This window comes from Gymnoscopelus microlampas (genome assembly GCF_963454915.1).
Source record: "Gymnoscopelus microlampas genome assembly, chromosome: 11".
Classification (NCBI taxonomy): domain Eukaryota; kingdom Metazoa; phylum Chordata; class Actinopteri; order Myctophiformes; family Myctophidae; genus Gymnoscopelus; species Gymnoscopelus microlampas.
Genome location: NC_139948.1, coordinates 11,020,565 through 11,039,581, shown reverse-complemented (window position 1 = coordinate 11,039,581; position 19,017 = coordinate 11,020,565). Strand labels below are relative to the sequence as shown.

The window sequence follows — 19,017 nt, the reverse complement described above, 5'->3', positions numbered from 1 at the left end:
AAAAAGACTTCTTAAAACTTCTGAAAACATCCATTTTCATTTTCATAATCAACCCAAATTCAACGTGGAAAAATACGTCAATGTGATGCCATTTCAACGTACTTGAATGTGCATGTTGTGCTAGGTGGGGATACTCACAGGGACCACATACTTCCCCTTCTTGAAATTCTGACTACCTTTTCTGAGGAATTCTGATTCCCAGTAACTGACCCATTTTGCTTTCACTGTAAGCTGTGGGAATTGTGCCGGACAACTCATCCAGAACAAGGGATTGTGTTTCATACATGTCTCTACATGCCTCTTCACAGAATCTGTGGATGTGTCAATGAGCTGGTCCTCTTCTGTTGCAGTACTTTCGGTATTGAAGCACACGCCTCCTCAAAGGTCGAGTCGTTCGGATATGTGGTTGCCCAGAATTGGTGAACCGACCGATATGCCCATATGGGCATGCCAATAGATGGACATATACTGATCGCAGACCAATTTTCGAGTAAATATCCCCTTCACGAGTAAATATCCCCTTTTTTTTTGTTTCCTACATTAAAAAAAGAAAATCTTTTGAAATAATTTATATATATTGTTATATATGTATATTATTTCAAAAGATAAAAAAAAAAAAGTTTAAACAAAAAAAGTCACAACATCAATTAAATAATTCAAACATTTTTCAAAAGTATTTTATAAATAAAATTAAAATATCTAATAATAGTAATAATTTCCATAAATACAATAAATGTATATTTACCATAAATTCAACCCTCAACCCTTTATCCCACATTGTGACGAAGCGTCCTAAATTAATTCTTAGAAAAGGCACGAGATAAGAGAACAAATCATGAGTCAAAGTGAGACACCCCCCCCCCCCCCCCCCGCACACATTATACTTATATTGGACACATTTCCTACTGGCAATCAAACACACGATGGCTGTCTGTCAAGTACTCCGTGCAGCAACTCTGCTAACTTTACTGATGAGAGGTAAGCAGAATCACAAACAGTATCAAGGAGACACAATCAGTTTATTGTACTACGTTAATTATATTATATTGATAACACTGTTTAGAGTCTAAACTTTACACTGATGCTAGGTTCTTGTTTTACCTGTGGTCCTAGTTTACTGAGGGACTACACTGTCTGCTATGAATTTGATGTATACGCTTACCTTGCTTACTGTTTCTCTGGATAAATGTCTACTAAATGCCTAAATTGTAATTGTAATTGTAATCAGTGTTTTATGTTCCTCTAACAATCCTCTAACACATCCGTGGGCTACTGGTGGTCCCCACCTCCACTTAATGCGGCCTGCGGGTCAATATATATACACAAACACTGATATATTATTGATTTCAACTGTTCCAATTCCATACATGCAAGTTTACATGACCCGTTTTAATTACTACAGTACAGTGAGTGTATTCAATTGTATATATATTTTTTGTAAGTATTAATAAATGCATCTGAAATTATATATATATATATATTACAATGAATGATAATTGCATAATATTACTTTATTATTACATTTGTAATTGTTATGGGCTATTTGAGTGATGGAGTTTACAGTACACTGCTGGTGTAGCTTTAGTGGCCCTCTCTCCATCATCAAAGTTGCCCACCCCACCCCATGCTCTAACAGGACGGACTGCTCTGGGAAGCAAACTGGCTATTGTCCCTGTCACACACACTCTCTCTCTCTCACGCACGCACGCACGCACGCACGCACGCACGCACGCACGCACGCACGCGCGCGCGCACACACACACACACACACACACACACACACACACACACACACACACACACACACACACACACACACACACACACACACACAAGGTGAAAACGTAATCTTCGCCTTCTGGCTTATAGCGGCCCGGAAGAAGAATATAATATACAGTAACTCTATAACTAAGATGCGTTTCTCAAATTATCTCAATTTGTTATTTTAACAGTTTATTTCCATTCCTTTTTTCAGGTGCTCAGTCACAACTAAATGGTAAGTACATTTTATTTCATTGTTTTTTACCTTCCTAAATAATGATTCTAAGGTACGACAAAGCATAAAAAAATGCCGATCTACTAAACAAGGCTGATCTACAAAATATAGCCATTCTACAAAATAGCCGACCTACAAACTGCTAGGCGTTATGGGCTTGTAGATGGCCTATTTTCAGCGCACGACACCGTCGTACGACAAAGAATAAAGTAAGCATTACTTTGTTGGCTTTGCCACCCATCAATTGACGGTTGTATTTCTCTCAGTGTGTGGCAGGGCTCCTCTGAACACCAGGATACCGCCTCCTCCGAAAACCAGGGTAGTTGGAGGTGAGGATGCTCCTGCAGGGAGCTGGCCCTGGATGGCCAGTATACATGGTGATTACCTCTGTGGTGGATCTCTTATTAACAAGGAATGGGTGCTGACAGCTGCTCACTGTTTCGATAGGTCAGTGCATGATGAACAAAGTACTCAACACCAGTTCTTGAATCAAAATATTCAGTAGATGCTCCTGGTCACATATTACTCAACTGCGAGTGAAGTAAAGTACTGATACCCAAAACATATATATACATATTCGAGAAAATGTACTTCGCTACTGTCCATCACTGCAAAAGATCTGCTACTTTCCATTTCATGTGAATAATTTAATAATATGGTGCTCATTATGGATTGTTCTTTTTTCTTTATTCCTAGTAACAACTCCTCTGGTGTTGTTGTTTATCTGGGTCGCCAGATTAAACAATTAGTCAACACTAACGAAGTCTCTTGGACAGAAGACGAAGACTCTCGGACGGTTACCCAGATCATCCGTCACCCCGACTACAACAAAACCATAGAAGATGATAATGATATTGCTCTTCTTAAACTTTCCTCACCGGTGACTTTTTCCAACAATATCCAACCAGTCTGCCTGGCAGCATCTGGGAGCTCCTTCCACAGCGGCATCGGCAGCTGGCTCACTGGCTGGGGCGACATTAGATCTGGAGGTGAGTCTAATAAAGTCAAGACAAGTCCATTTCATTGCAGCATTTAAAGGGGCACTCAATGTACTTCATGTAAACAAAATAACAAACCATATTACAAAAAGATAATAGAACCTACAGCCACGACCACACACGCACGCACGCATTGCCTGATGATCTGTGTAGTATAGATGTATTTAGGAGCTATCATTTAAAGCCTTGTACAATTCTGTATAGGAGTTCTACCGTCAGATGCTGTGTACGGCGTATACCTTGAGATTTTTTTTCGTCGCTACCGTATACCTTCAAAAACTGTTTCATCCATTGAAAACGCGAGAGCGTATACCCACAACCACGCGCATCGTATCGTAGCGTATACCTTCCGAAAAAAACTAGAACACAACACTGGGAGCCAATTGAGTGATCTGAGTAATAAGAGTAATGTGTTCCAGAGTGCAAAGTTTCCCGCCGATCAGTCCAGCAGTGTTTGTGGCACGTCATGCAAAACGGCCCCTCCTAACTTTGAAAGCCAATCATAGTCAGACAGATACATCTTGATTACATGAACAGAGATAAGGTGTACCAAAGTTTGGAAAAAATCGGTAGGAGTAGTAGCAAAAACTGTGTTTTGCAAAGAAAGCGCAAAATGGTGTGGAAATGGGCGTTGCCTATTTGGGGAGTTGCGTAATGATCCAAGGAACATTTTTGTTATTGTATGACCAACAGTTCAAGAGTTATAGGCCAAAATGTCTGGCCTGTTGTAACCCATTTTTTTCACCCAGTGCTAATTGCCTATGTAATCCTGGGCGCTACACTCCCTCTGCCAGCCTAGGGAGAGCCTATAGAGCCGAGCTCATGCCTCCTTCAATGCATGAGAGCTAGCAAGCCGCTTCTTATCACCCGACAGGGAGGAGGTTCCCTGGTTAGACGTAGCACGTGGAAGGAACACGTTATTCCAACCAGTTCCTTTCCCCTCCATCAGGCACCCCGGCTGTCATGGGGGAGGCTGTATAGCGACCAGGATTACTGCATGTTTTTGTGAGGGTATTAGCTACCCTGAGAGACACGGGAAGAACATGCAAACTCCACTTTTTGATTTGTGGCATTTTGTTCAAAACGGGCCACTCCTGCAATCTTTGGAAGCGAATCCTAGCCAATCAGGATGGAATATGAAAAATTGTACGGGTACGTTTTGATCACATGACTATAAAGATAATGTGTACCAATTTGCATAACGTTTGGACAAAATCTGTAGGAGCAGTATTTAAAAAAAATGTTAGCCTCCTGGTGGAGGTTCTTCCTTGGCCTACTTGGCTAGCTGTTCACACACACACACACACACACACACACACACACACACACACACACACACACACACACACACACACACACACACACACACACACACACACACACGGACGGACACACGGACGGACGGACAGGGGCAAAAACATAGTCTAGGCGTCCGGCCTCGCTGATAGATATAAATTGAGGTGCCGTACAGATTGTAAAAAGGGGATGGGAGATGTGTTCAAATGAGGAAGGAAGTCAACCTTTACAGACGCTCAATTGACTGTAATTTGTTTTTATATATTTATATATATTTGTCCATAGAGTTAAAAAATAATAGAGAGGGCACCGGATATTCCCTCCCATCCACTTGCATTGAGTTGCTCACCCAGTGCATGAGGCGAAATCACCCCTTCTTCTGGGTTGGAAAATGTGATGGGCGTAGCCTATTTGGGGCCACTGTGACGCGTTTTGCGTCACAGAGGTGACGTGTTTTGCGTCACAGAGGTGACGTGTTTTGCGTCACAGAGGTGCGCAGCCCTGTGCGCAAGCTCGTGCGCAAGCTTGTGATTCGAGTGATTGGTCGAAACCGTTTTCGCTCATTCATGTACAGTGGCCCCAGCCGTCTAAGCTGCAGTACCTATGAATGGCCAGCATGTCCAATGCGCTTCAATGCAAACACTGGGTTCTTGGGGCTAGGGTAAGTCTTGCTCATGAAAATACATTTGTGTTTCCCTAGTTGACCTCCCAGCCCCACAAAACCTCCAGGAGGTGAAGGTTCCAGTGGTGGGGAACAGACAGTGTAACTGCAAATACACTCCACTGTATGGAGTGGGCTCCATCACTGACAATATGATCTGTGCTGGATTTAGTGCTGGAGGGAAGGACTCATGTCAGGTGATCATTTGAATGGTTGTGTTCTCTGCAAGAATTTCTTCATGCAAAGCTTTCATTCTTTTAAAATGCTGTATGTTTTCCCTGAAGGGAGATTCGGGAGGCCCAATGGTGAGCAAACAGGGTAATCGCTGGATTCAGTCTGGAATTGTGAGCTGGGGTGAAGGTTGTGCCACGCCCAATTTTCCTGGAGTCTACGCCAGAGTGTCTCAGTACCAGTCTTGGATCAACAGTCATATCAGCAGCGACCAGCCAGGATTTATCACCTTCACCTCCTCTGGGATTGACAGTGACCTCAGCGTCACCTGTTCTGGCCTGCCAGCAGTCGTAACAACTCCACCTACCACCATCATCCCTCCTACAACCACTGGCAAATGTGAGTGGCTGTAATGACCTGAATCACCACATGAAAAAAGCAATTACTGTTGTAGCAATTCTAGACTCTAGAGTTTAGGAATTGCGCAACTTACTTATGGATAGAATAAGTAGCCTTGCATTAGAGAGCTGTCAGACTGAGTTGTTTCATGCTGGAAAATAGACGATCTATAAGCTCACAACACATCATGTCTGCAAGGCATTGTGCTTGTAGATCGGCTATTTTCACCACGCAACACTGTTGTTTGACTTTACAAATCAAATCATGTCAGTAATGTGTGGTCATTGTTCATCTCTTATAGCTTTGCCCAGTAACTGGCACATGAATGAGTTCATCAAGGCCATAAAGCAACTGGAGGAGGCCAACCCGGGGCTGAAGCCCATCGCTGTGCTGCAGAGCCTACGCAGGGAAGCTGGTCTGACGGACGGATTCATTCTATCCTACCTTGGTAAGGCGTCCTCTGATGGAGCCGTGATGGAGGCTGGTCTTTCAGATTACTTTGGCAGGGCTATACGCCACACGGTGACCGAGGATGGCAGAGAAGAGGGAGTGGTCCTGACTTCAGATGGAACCACAGTCGCCCTCAGACCCCTCCTCCTGGGCATCGAAGTCGGGCTCCACTCCAAGATTACGGGCCGTGTTAAGGGTCTGTACACCCTCACGCTGGCCAGAGACCTGGCTCTCTCTTTCAAGCACTTCAATAAGTCTGTCACCTCCCAGCGCCTGGGCCCTGATGGCTGCTGGGACAGCATCTCTACACCTGTCAACTTCAGGCTTTCTGGTCCGATCTCCCGCATTACTACCGCCATGGTCAATGGAGGTATGGATGGTGTGATTGTAGGGATGGAGGTCGCCCAGTCCGGAGGTCCTCCTGTCAAACTGAGCAGCCTGCTGAGCTCATACTACTGCCACCGTCTGGAAGGGGATGGATCTGACACCGCTCCGCGCCTCGTCAGCCAGCATCGCAGGGAGAACTTACGAAAGTTGGACAGATCTTCCAACCTGAAGAGAAACGTCCGGAATAACCTGCGGAACAAAATTCCGAAACACATCCTGAGCGGTGTGGTGGACAAGGGGATGAAAGAATTCGTCCACAAATACTTGGGTTAGTAACAGACCACAATGATGTGCCTTACACTGTGTTTATTTAAGTCAGACAGTAGAAAAGTCCAAGTCAGTTACAACTTGAAGTCTGACTGGAGGCAGTTAGCAAAGTTAATCCAAACAAATACTACAAAGAGACAGAATTGTGAGCAAAGCAGTAAGCCGAACCAGACCTGAGATAATGATACATTTAAAGTTACTTTGTTCTTTGAATAAACTATAGCTACTGCCCTATAAAGGCTGAGTGCAGTAAATACATTTTTGGTCAAAGTATAGTTATTTATTTGGGTCAAAGGTCAAATCATCTGTCGTGGTTATTGGAGATAAACAGTGAGTGCAGTATCGCGTATAGACCTACAGTATAACGTTTGGCTGGCCAAGTTGAAATACTTTAAAGACGTTTTTATCAGTTTGACACAGTATTGAACTTAGGCTTTGTAGGGTATAATAGCTCTGAGGTTTTACAGGGTCAAAGCAAGGCTTAAAGCAACCAAGTTGCATGTACTGTAGGTCAGGTGTCACAGCACAGGAGTAAATAAATACAATAATATAAAACAAAAATAATTCTAAAAATGTCATGTCATGAAATAGTTAAAATAGCAGATTGAGCCATTTCTTGAGCTACTTTTGCTATTCGTGGTACAACAAAGTATATCGGGCTTCAGTGGTTAAGTCTGACTCAAGGCTATGATATTGTAGATCTGTAGAATATATTGCTCCAGAGGAGTCCAGACATATCTTAACATATCTTCCTGTGTGTGTGTGTGTGTGTGTGTGTGTGTGTGTGTGTGTGTGTGTGTGTGCGTGTGCGTGTGCGTGTGCGTGTGCGCGTGCGTGTGCGTGTGTGTGTCTCATCACAGACTGCCCAGCCATCATTCCACGGTGTATGTGGGGCGCAGAGCCCTACAGAAGGACCAAGACGCCCCTGTTCCTCCCTCTGGCCTTCGTTTACATCCACCATACCTCTAAACCCAGCCAGCCCTGTCTGACCTTTGAACAGTGTTCTGCTGACATGAGGGCCATGCAGCGTTTCCATTGGGACAGCGGTAGGAAGGACATTGGATACAGGTATAAACTTTTCAATGTTAAGGACCCCCAGTTTGCTATGCATTAAGCCACAGACCCCTATTTGATACAGTTTCTATCTCTGGGACCCCAATATGCACTGTAAAATCCTCAGTGTTAATTTCACACTTGGTCCATTTGGAACCCTTTATACATTCTCAGAGTTGCAGACCTGCAAGTGTCCATTTGGTTCCTACAGTAACTATCAATCATTTAGCTAGGGACCTCCTGGAACCCCTTTAAGGACCCCTGGGGGTCCCCAGACTCCACATTGAGAACCAGGGAGATAGAATATAGTGAATATTTTACTGCGCATTCATCGGTTTGAGGTTAATATTTTTTATTATGGATCTTGTGAATGTTAAAATTGTAATAATCTAGGTAAATCTTCAGTTTTACTCTCAAAAGTTTCGTACGCTCTTTAAGATTTGTTTTCTTCTGTTCAAAACACTCATGTCTCCCTTAAGCTTTGTTGCCGGTGCTGATGGTTATATATACGAGGGGAGAGGATGGGAGTGGCAAGGTGCCCACACCAAAGGCCACGACAGCAAAGGCTACGGGGTTTCGTTCATCGGTGACTATTCCTCCAGCCTGCCTTCCCAGCATGCCATGGGGCTGGTGAGAGACCGTCTGACATCCTGTGCCGTCAGTGGCGGTCAGCTGATGGCCAACTTCACCATTCAGGGTCACAGACAGGTTGAGAAAACGTCCTCCTGTCCAGGGGACGCTCTCAGCAGAGAGATCAGAGACTGGGGGCATTTGGGTGAGTTGAGAGGCTGTCTGTGAATATGGCTATCATTCATAGGCGGCGGGTGAGCCCGACATTTGGGAAGGCGCGCGCGCGCGATTTTTTTCTGGTTTACCGTGGATAAAGTTACTTTTTGGTTACTTTATTTCGGTTTTAGGGTTAGGGTTAGGGTTAGATATTGACCAATTTATACAGATAATGCTGCGCACATTTATTATATATAATTTGCTCAATTTAAAAAAAAATCCAGGATAACATTTGGGAAGGCTTAGCCTACCCTAGCCTTCATTACCCGCCGCCTATGCTATCATTTATATTTAGCGGATCCCAAACGATGGTTCTGGGCCATTTTTTAAATAAAGCAACCGTTTTTATGGGTTGTCACGAGTGAATATCCCCTTTTTAATGTGTCCTATAAACGTTATACTTTAAAGAACATTGGAGTGAGCTGGAAGGAAGCACAAGCCCATACCCAGAAGAGAGTGAGATGGAGAGCTCTGGTGAACGCCCTGTGCCCTTGGGTAAAGAGGATTAAGTCAAGAAGTAAGTCATATACTTATATAAACATGTTTTTAAAAATGCTTTGTAACGTGTGGCATAGCGGCACATTGTGAGCTTGTACTGTACATCAGCTATTTTTCACTAGTTCTGAAATAGGGCATAAGTGATTCATCTATCAGTCAATCAGACACCACATTTCTCTTTTGGGTCTCAAGCTGAAAACGATGGGGAGCCCCTGCATACTAAAAGGATCATCTTGTGCTGTTAGCTTATCTATTGGGCATGTATGCATTCCTGATTTGTTTTTGTGTTTTGTTTTGTTTTGTTTTGACAGGAAGTCAATGAATGACAAACCTGCTTCACCACTCACATTCATGACATCCCTCTGTATGTGCGTGCGTGCGTGCGTGTGTGTGTGTGTGTGTGTGTGTGTGTGTGTGTGTGTGTACAGTTGTATTTTGATATCTAGCCTATAGTGTAATACTTGGCTGTTATTTTTATCATTATTGTATGCTGTAATGTTATGTTTTTACTTGTATGTGGACTGGAAGATTAGCCGATGGGCTAAAAGAGATACAAATAAAATACAATAAAATCTTGTAAAAGGTTATACTGTATACTTGGGAAGCACCATGGGTAAAAACAATTTTGTCTAGCAGCCACTAGAGGGCACCATGTGCATTCAATTGAGCAGTAGCCTAATCTGGAACTGATAGATTTCCAGTATTGAGAAAATGGTGAAATTGTGAATTGATTAAAAACAAATCAACACTGATCAGGGGTTTATTATTATTATTATTATTATTATTCATTATTACTAGGCTATAATTATATGAATGTATTTAATTGGTTAATTAATTACACATTGATCTCTAATTAATATAGCCTATTAGCTACATCACAATCCAACTGAATTATTCTACATGCAGGGCACGCTGATTTAAAGTGTCGTTGCCATGCTAATCAACCAGGACACTTCTCAACAGTTTTGTCAAATACATATCGTCAAGTTTGCTTGTATATTTTAGCCTCTTGTCAGGAGGGGGGAGGGGGCAAGATTTTGTCATGGGGGACAAGCACACAAAAAAACACACCAGTGCACAGTATGGTCACTATGGTATGGTTAACTTGGTACTCTATGGAAATAATACCAGCCAGAGAATCCTTTATACCAGAAAGTTGCATATTAAAGGAACTGAATGGAGCATAGGCTACAGACAGACAATTATGTGGCAGTTATATCTGTAAATAGCGGTGGGCTCACAGATCAACTGTTAATATAGTGTCACCAGTATGGCTAATACAGTGCAAATACATCATCCTATAAACATATTATGAACACTGAATAAAAACGCTACTCCATCTGCAAAGTAGCCTACTTAAGCCAATAAAACAATTCAACTAGCAGACCGTTGCAAAGTAAGCAAAACAAAAAATGTAACTAATAATGTAACATTCCATGTAAGTGTCACAGCTTGCTTAGCCTACATGTTATATCCTTCACACACTGACACATGTCATGGTGATACTAACAAAACAAAACAAAAAGCATGGGTTTCCGAGGCTATGGTGATACTATCCTTATAGTTTGATCGGTTTTCAGAGGAAATAACTATCCTACTCATTAACTCCTGCAGGGCAGAGAGCAGAGATCAGAGAGAGAGCTCCATATGTGGTCACCTTATTAAAGGGGAATTTTGGACTAAAGTTTTCTTACCTTTTCTATGACGTTATGATATCTTAGGATGAATGGTACAGTAGAACATTTTCAAATTCAATTTCATAACTCGACCCCTGAGCCGCCACAGCTTAAAAGGTGCGCGGATAGGCCTTAGGTTAGATCACATATTTTAATAGCTAAGAAAACTTTAGTCCAAAATTCTCCTTTAACGCCTATTGTAAGTAGCCGACCAGGCAGGCTTTCATTTACATACACAATCTATTTACAGTAGCCTAATGCCACTTGTATGCAAACTCGTTTGTGAACTAAAAAAAAAAAAAGAAAAAAGATTATGTTTATTTATTTTTTTAAATAAAATCAATATATCAGAACTGGTCTGGCCAATCGGGGAGGGCAAGTGCCCCCCCAACTAAATCGCCACTGTGACTGCTTGCCTTGTAGGCTACTACATTCACAAAATAGGCTATCCCATTTCGGTGTAAATACATATGCTAGCCGCTAAAGCAATGAGTAGCCTATTAAGACATATAAGAAATAAAACCTTCCTTGAACTTGGCCGTGGCGGCGGGTCTTTAACACCCCCCCCCCCCCCCCCCTCCCTCCCTGACGTTACGTACGCACAGCCGTGGCGTGCCCTGCAAGCCAAATAACATGGAGTCCTAGTGGCTGGCATCCTCTTCACGGGACACAGATCCATGATTCCGTGCAGGAACCTGAGCAACCCGATCAGACCAAGTTAACGCACGCCGGAGACCTTGATCACAAGTCCGCCCGCAGCATGCCGCGTCTGAGAGGCTGCGCGTCTGGAGGCATGATGACAGACGCTGCATAAAACAAACAAGCATTTTTTTTACTGCGATCCGCAAAAGCCAGGCCGATTTCTGTGAGTATTTGCAAAAAAAAAAAAAAAAAAAAAAGAGTCTCTCTCTCTCTCTCTCTCTCTCTCTCTCTCTCTCTCTCTCTCTCTCTCTCTCTCTCTCTCTCTCTCTCTCTCTCTCTCTCTCTCTCTCTCTCTCTCTCTTTTTTAACATTTTTGTTTCTTCCTCTCCTTTTTTTTCTCTATCCCTCAGAGAGATGGGGGGAAAAATAAACATCGGTTATGGGCGTTTTAATGGTTTGAAAAGCATTTCATATTTGCTACGTTCTTGCAACGGGTCAGCTGATGAATCGATCGGCAGCAGCCACGTCCTTCCAATAATAATAAGAGGGCAGCCCCTTATAGGACACCTTGATGTGTCCCGATCATGCTTTCCTTTCCACAGGGGCAGCGAGAGAGGGCATGGGCCTGGATGTGATAAAAGGACACTTTTATTTATGTAACCATTTGAGCGACCTATTTCATTTGCACTTGAACACCCGACCAGGCATGTTGAGAATGAGAAAATATAGGTCAGACCGTGCTCAAATCTGGTCAGATATGTCCAGTGGAGTAAAGTAACTAAGTACATTTACTCAGTACTGTACTTAAGTATCATTTTGAGGTATATCTACATATATCTACGTATTTTTTACTTCTACTCCATACATCTCAGACGCAAATATTATACTTTTTACTCCACTACAATTATTTGAAAACTTTAGTTACTAGTTACTTTGTAGATTTTGATTATTATTACAAAACATTCATTAACCATTTCAGCCCTACATTTTGGCCGTTTGAAAATAGCCGATCTACAAGCTCACAATGCCTGGACATCTGTGAGCTTGTAGATCTGCTATTTTCAAAAAATGTGTATACATTTTGAACTTGTGAAATGGGACATTCTGCATAATGAGTACTTTTAACACTTTTGTACTTTTACTCAATTAGTTTTTAAATTCTGGACACCACTGCTGTGCATAAATGTCTCACTCTTATTCCCTGAAATGACACGGTTATGACACTACCGGCCCCTGTATTTAAGAAGAAGAAAATAGCTCTGATCTTGTGATTTATGTCAGTGGTTCTCAAAGTTTTTTAATTTCAAGGACCCCCCAGTTTGCTATGTGTTTAGTCCACGGACGCCCCCATAACCCTGCGACTATATATATATATATATACATATATATATACACATACACATATATAGCCTATTTATATATGTACTATGTATACTGATTAGATTATGTTCTCATGAAGTCACATGAAACCTTTCAACTAAGAAGAAACACTTGTGCCTCTGCGTGTGTGTGTGTGTGTGTGTGTGTGTGTGTGTGTGTGTGTGTGTGTGTGTGTGTGTGTGTGTGTGTGTGTGTGTGTGTGTGCGTGCGTGCGTGCGTGCGTGCGTGTGTGTGCGCGTGCGTGCGTGCATTCGTGCGTGTTTGTACCCCAGCAGTGGAAGAAGAGGGCACTGAAAGATGTAGGCGAACTGTTCACCTGTGGGGACCCCCATACTGTGTGCTCTGGGGGGACCATGGAGCCGGAGGGGGAGCCCCTCACCCCAGGGACCAACTATGGGCCCCCACCCTCCACCCCTACCACCCAAAATCACACATTACAGGTACGGTGGAAATCTAGGCATGAGGCCATTGATTGAGTCTCCACTGCTGTCAGTGATTTTCAATCTTTTTCATTTCAAGGACCCCCAGTTTCATATGCATTTGACCACGGACCCCTGTTTGATACCTTTTTTTTTTAAATCAGGGGTTATAGACATTATAGGCACTGTGTCATTCTAATCTGATTTACTTTTCGTTGGGCGGGAACCTGTATTCCAATGTATAGTTATTATTTAATCACAAGCTCTTGTAAATACTTTCCAGTGGTTCAATATTTATGAAACCCACAAACAGACGTAATCACTTTCACTTTCAAAACATTTCAGAAATCTAGCCGATCTACAAGCTTGTAGATCAGCTATTTCAGCTACTACTAAAAAAACCCATAAAAAGTGAAAGTTGAAATATGGAGATACAGTACAAGAGTTCTGCCCGACATCAACGATATATAAATCATAATGGACATTCCAGAGGCTTTGTGAAATAGCTAATTGCGTAATTGATAATCAATTACACAGGCCCTTTTTTTGTCTTCATTATCATCGCCCATGCAGGCAAAGCCATGGTTAAACGCTTTTAAATTGTCAGCAGCAGGCATCATGTTCTCCAAACGGGGGAGAGGAGCTGATGCGCAGCAGAAGCCCGTGGTCCGACAGCGGAGATGGGGTCTTGGAGCAGACCAAGGGACCCCTGGCCAGGCCAGATCCAGGGAGGACTGCACAGAGGACATTCAGACCCTCAGCCTTTCCATCCTCCCTCGCCTGGGACTCTGACTCTGAGAAAGAAACATTAGATGGTAACAAAATTAATACTAACAGGCTTAATAGCTATTTAAAACCCCAATTATTTGATCCTGCTGGCTCAGGGCTGGTTTCCTTATGCTACGGTTCTGGCTAGTGTGGCACTGATCATCTCTTGCGTAGCCAGAAGATCAGAGATCTCGACCTCGTGACATATGTCTGGTGACATCTAAATTCAACGTACTGTAGGGTCAAAAACTGAGATACAAATGAATAATGCACCAATGCAAGGACTTTAGGGCGATCCTTCATATGTGATGTATTCAAAGCAGTGGGTGTACAACGTTTGTTAGTGGCCGTTCTCACAGCCGTTCTAACCCATAGACGGGTGCAACAGTGAAATAAACAAATCGATTTAATTTAATATGAAAAAGAATCTATAATTTAATAAAATAATTAATCAATCTCTATTTAGGCATGTCATTATAGGCGAAAAGCTTAAAACATGTTCAAAACTTTTCAGAAATTGTGACATTTTCAGCCCTGCCGTATTGAATTTAGATTTCCCCAGATGTAGCAGTAGGCGTAGATGTCAGATCATCTGGCTACACAACACTAGACTGAACCTAACAAATATGTGGTGCTCTTTCACGATTACCAGTTTGTTGGTGTTTTAACAAGTTGTTAACTTGTTATTGTCGCTACTGTATACTGTTGTATACTGACATGGCTTTAAATATTATTCAGCCTATACACAATACATATTCTCAGTAAGTACTTTATCTGAGTTATTGGTGGTGTGACATTATTTTCTGTTAAAATAAGTGGTAAATAGCTCTATATTCCCAGCTCAACATCCAGGTCAGGATACCAATTTCATCCAATCAGGAGAGGGAACTCATACAGCCTACAGGACAAACAAGTTAAATTGGAAATGATGGAGAAAAAAAAGAAAAGAAAAATAAGCAAACAAAATTTGAATTGGAATACCAAAAAAATTAAGCTGATAAATTATATGTGTGGGGTTCTCTCTCCTCATTGGATAAAATTGATATCTTGACCTGAAAATACATTTTCTGTTCACTAAAAAGCCAGAGAGACCTCTGTTATTGAATAATACATTCTATAGCAATGATTGCTATCAAAATATTGCAGGAAGGAAAGATCAAGTTGAAAGCATAACAAACAAACAATGGCGGAGCTGGGGTAGGAGGTGTGTTGCACGGTCTGAAAAGAGAATGACAGGTTCATAGGCAGTGATTTTGTAAAACGGAGCCAATCGCCTGAATGGCTGACTCCAAATTGAAAGAGTTTGATTGGCTAGGAGTGCTCATGAATGAAAGGCTCTGATAGCATGGGAAAGAGGAAGTGACGTAGTGTGAGAAATGAAAGCTAGCGTGAGAGAAAAGATGTTCACTAAAGCTTCATAGAGCTTTAACTTTTTAACAAAAAACTTTATTTTTACAAAAGCAAATCACTTACAACTTCTTTATAGGTGCTGTAACTGATATTCTTCTTTAAAACAAAAGATTTTTGTTAAGAAGTTAAAGCACTATTAGTCCGATAGTAATCATTGCAATAGTTCAGAAATAGGGGTCTCCCCGTCTCTCCAGCTCTTTAGTAAACACAAAATGCATTTTCAGGTGAGATGCCAATTTCAACCAATCAGGAGAAAAAGAGCCCATTTGTCAGCGTTCCAGTTCCAATTTTGTCTGCAAATTTTTATTTTTGCTCAAATTTCCAATTTCACTTGTTTATCCTGTTTCCTGAATGCGATCTCTCTCCTTGTTGGATAGAATTGGTATCCTGACCTGAAAGTTGTATTTTCTGTTTGTGTTGTGTACTAAAGAACTAGAGAGATTGAGAGACCCCTGTTACTGAACAAACACTCTATACTCTACTATAGCAGTGATTACTATCAGAAAGAATATTGAGCTATTTAACACTTATTTTAACAGAAATATCACTTTACAGTACCTTTACATATACACTGAGGATGTTGCTGTATCTATGAGTCAGTGAGCTCTGTGTTTCTCTACATGTTGAGCATGTCCTGTATGTTTCACTGTGTTTTGTTTGTGTGCCGTGATGCATGCGTCAGATGAGGAGCTACAGCACTTTTCTAACCCTCATGGCCTGGCTGCCCACAGCCCAGGATCCCCCTCTTCTGGACTCAGGTGAGATGGGCTGTGGAAAGGTGGATGGCTGCTGTTGTTGGGTGCTGTAAGTGATATTGTTTGTTCAAATACGTGTTGAATAGCTCTATATTTCCCATAGTAATCCTGCTGTATAGCGTTTGTTCAGTAACTGTGGTCTCTCCAGCTAGTAAACAAGATTTAAAAAATACGGGATACCAATTACATCCAATCAAGAGAGAGAACTCATAGAGCATACAGGAAAAACAAGAGAAACTGGAAGTGATGACACAAATAAATGAGCAGACAAAATAGGCTCTATGCACAGCAGCCATATTGGGAATGAATTGGGCCCCTTCCTTACGTCCTTCACAGGTGTTACCAATAATACTAATTAAGGCTCTGTTCCATTTAGTGTGGCATAGTGGTTGTCTTATTTTCAAGGACCCCCATAACTCTGGTTCATTTGTACACTCTCAGAGTTACACACCCACCATAAGGGGCGATTTGGGAACCAAAATGGAGTGTTTCTAGTGAGCCAACATGCACAATATCAGCACCCTGACCAGAATGGAACAGAACCTTCATTAGTATCATTGATAGCACCTGTGAAGGAAGTAAGAAGAGGCCCAATGGAAAGGGAACAGAAGCTGATAAATGTTCTTTGTCTCTCCTGACCGGATGAAATTAGTAACCCACCTGAAAATGTATTCTCTGTTTACTAAACAGCTGGAGAGACCGCTGTTACTGAACACTCCAAGTGATTACTATAAGAATTTTATAGAGCTTTAACCTTGTAACAAAACGTTTTTGTTTTAACCAAGAAATATCACTTACAGAACCTTTAACAACGGGGACAAAATAGATCCAGACCTGGCAAGAAAGACTTACCCCAAAACACCAATCAAAGGCTGTCAGAGAGATCACAGACTGCAACTTTAGTTTAACCAGTCATCCTGGTGGGTTCGCTCAGCACAAATGCTTTGTGGGGATTTGGGGTCCAATCCCGATCCCGATTTTGGATCGTCCTAGACCACCAGTTATCAATGTTTTGAATGAATATCTTCAAACACTCAATCCGGGACACTTAAATGAACTTAACATCATGTATTCGAAACGGGACAATCCTAGACAAACTGGGACATCTGGGCACCTTAGGTTAAGTGCCTTGCTCAAAGTGCATTTCAACAGGGAGGGAACAGTGTTGCTTATTCAGTTTCCCGCCAAGACCTTTCCTGACAGTGCAGGGGATTGAACCAGCAACCTTCCAGTCACAAGCACACTCTTATGTCCTTTTAGGCCAGTTATGCAGTTCACATGTTAGAAATATTGTGATGATAATATAATCCCATACACATACTCATATTATGAGTAATATGATTACTGTAATTGCCCTGGTATGATGGTATTATTTAGACCTTACAATGATGTCATTTCCTTTATGAATCTCCAGACTGGAGAGTGAGGGTGACCAAGCACCTGAACAACTACAGCCCTCCCGTAGTGACAGTGACAAACCCAGCCTTGTGGAGGGACAGAGCCAAAACGATGGGAGCACACACACTGAGGACCCAAACGCGGCTCAGCTTAGCGCCACGGAACGTAAGTTCTATTCTTGACACTTTATAGCTTCTCGTATATCGTTTGCTGTCGGGCAGAAACCTCTTATCTTCATATCTTAACCTTTTGAAAATATTTTCGCATTTTTTAAATGTTTTTTTGTAAATTGATACCCTACTTGATCACATTACAACGTCACACAAAAGTATCAAAAGTAGCAGATCTGCAAGCTCGAAACGCTGCACGAAGTGACTCGTTTTGAACTTGTAGAGCTCATACTTTTTTTTTATTTTTTATTTGAATGCTGGAAAGTTACAGTTTTGGACATATGAGGTTTTCACCCGACAGAGACGATATGATGGTGTTGTGTGGCACAAACAGCCAATCTATAGGCTCACATTGCATGGCGACGCACATATTTATTTTTAACTATTTGTATCCAGAATGATATGCCCAAAATAGGGACAGGTTGAAAGTGGCTAATCTTTATTTACCATTTCCTTGTTTTATTTGTTTTTTTGGGTGCTTCACAGCGGCGGACGGCAAAGCGTGGAATGTATCAGAGAGTAGCGCCGAGCCGCTTCTGCCTCCAACCAAAGTCCAACCAAAGGAAGGGTGCCAAATAGCGGAGGAGGACTCCGACGAGGAGAGGGGGGGCAATGACAATTACGTGAAAACACAGGGGGGGTCGGACGCCAAGGACTCCGAGAGGGACGTGTACACCTTCCCCGGAGACTCCGACCCCGAGAGCCCCCCTCCGGCCCCCTGGGCCCACTGCACCTTCATCCAGCGCCGCAGGAAGAAAAGGGCCCTGCTCAGGCCCTTCTCGGGCCTGGGCACCTGGCAGCGCACGCTGCCCGAGGCGGGGAGGCGGGTGAGGGGGCCTCCTCAGAGGTCGCCGCCCGCCGCCGAGGCGGCACAGCTGGGCGGAGATGCCGGGGGTAAGGGCCTGTCCCGATTATTACACAACCGCCCGATCGTAATCATCTGAGATACTTGTATTTGCGGAATTGTCGGAATCGTTTCCGTTCATCTGCATAGATTTTGCGTTTCTTTCGTACATTGACGCTCTACTTGATCATACTACAGCATCACACAAAAGTATCAAAAGTATCAGATCCGCAAGCTCGAAACGCCGCTCTAAACGCCGCGTGAAGCGACACGTTTTGAACTTGTCGATCTGCTACTTTTGCTATTTTTGAATTTGAATCCTGAAAAGTAACAGTTTTCATGTTGAAAATGAGTGAAAATAGCCAATCTACAGGCTCACAGCTTGTGAGCCTGTAGATTGTAGATAGGCTGTTTTTGGAAAATGGTTGAAAGTATACAATTAAATAAGGACTATGGCCTGTTGTGGACATAGTACATTATTTATTTTGTTGAAGGGTACCGGTCATTGTCAGTCATTTCTCAAGTTACGTATATGTCATATCTGTCCTGTGCCATTTTTGTTTTCAAAGCCTAAAAGCCAAACAGAAATGTCA

At 42.4% G+C, this 19,017-nt stretch overlaps 4 protein-coding genes across 4 annotated transcripts in view; 3 read left to right on the top strand and 1 right to left on the bottom strand.

Annotated features, from left to right (window-relative positions):
* Window positions 1–19,017, bottom strand: part of LOC311054947 (uncharacterized protein) — a 431,139-nt gene that overhangs the window by 197,083 nt on the left and 215,039 nt on the right. The gene's annotated exons all lie outside the window — the stretch shown is intronic.
* Window positions 2,038–5,535, top strand: LOC311054578 (tryptase-like; the record flags this gene model as incomplete). Its single annotated transcript, XM_084070586.1, has 5 exons — window positions 2,038–2,048; window positions 2,291–2,443; window positions 2,693–2,985; window positions 4,991–5,148; window positions 5,236–5,535. The coding sequence occupies 5 exons, from the start codon at window positions 2,038–2,040 to the stop codon at window positions 5,533–5,535; spliced, it is 915 nt and encodes a 304-aa protein (XP_083926712.1).
* LOC311054577 (N-acetylmuramoyl-L-alanine amidase-like) lies at window positions 5,843–8,973 on the top strand (the record flags this gene model as incomplete). The annotated part of the gene is made up of 4 exons (XM_084070585.1): window positions 5,843–6,626; window positions 7,486–7,693; window positions 8,158–8,453; window positions 8,873–8,973. 4 exons carry the CDS (start codon window positions 5,843–5,845, stop codon window positions 8,971–8,973), a joined length of 1,389 nt encoding a protein of 462 aa, XP_083926711.1.
* The window catches only part of LOC311054576 (protein Wiz-like), a 45,408-nt gene continuing 37,669 nt past the window's right edge, over window positions 11,279–19,017 (top strand). Inside the window, exons 1-6 of the mRNA XM_084070584.1 lie at window positions 11,279–11,503; window positions 12,933–13,100; window positions 13,690–13,894; window positions 15,940–16,015; window positions 17,427–17,575; window positions 18,067–18,474. Of these exons, the coding sequence (XP_083926710.1) occupies window positions 13,014–13,100; window positions 13,690–13,894; window positions 15,940–16,015; window positions 17,427–17,575; window positions 18,067–18,474 (925 nt within the window). The 5' untranslated portion in view covers window positions 11,279–11,503; window positions 12,933–13,013. The remainder of the gene's footprint in view (window positions 11,504–12,932; window positions 13,101–13,689; window positions 13,895–15,939; window positions 16,016–17,426; window positions 17,576–18,066; window positions 18,475–19,017) is intronic.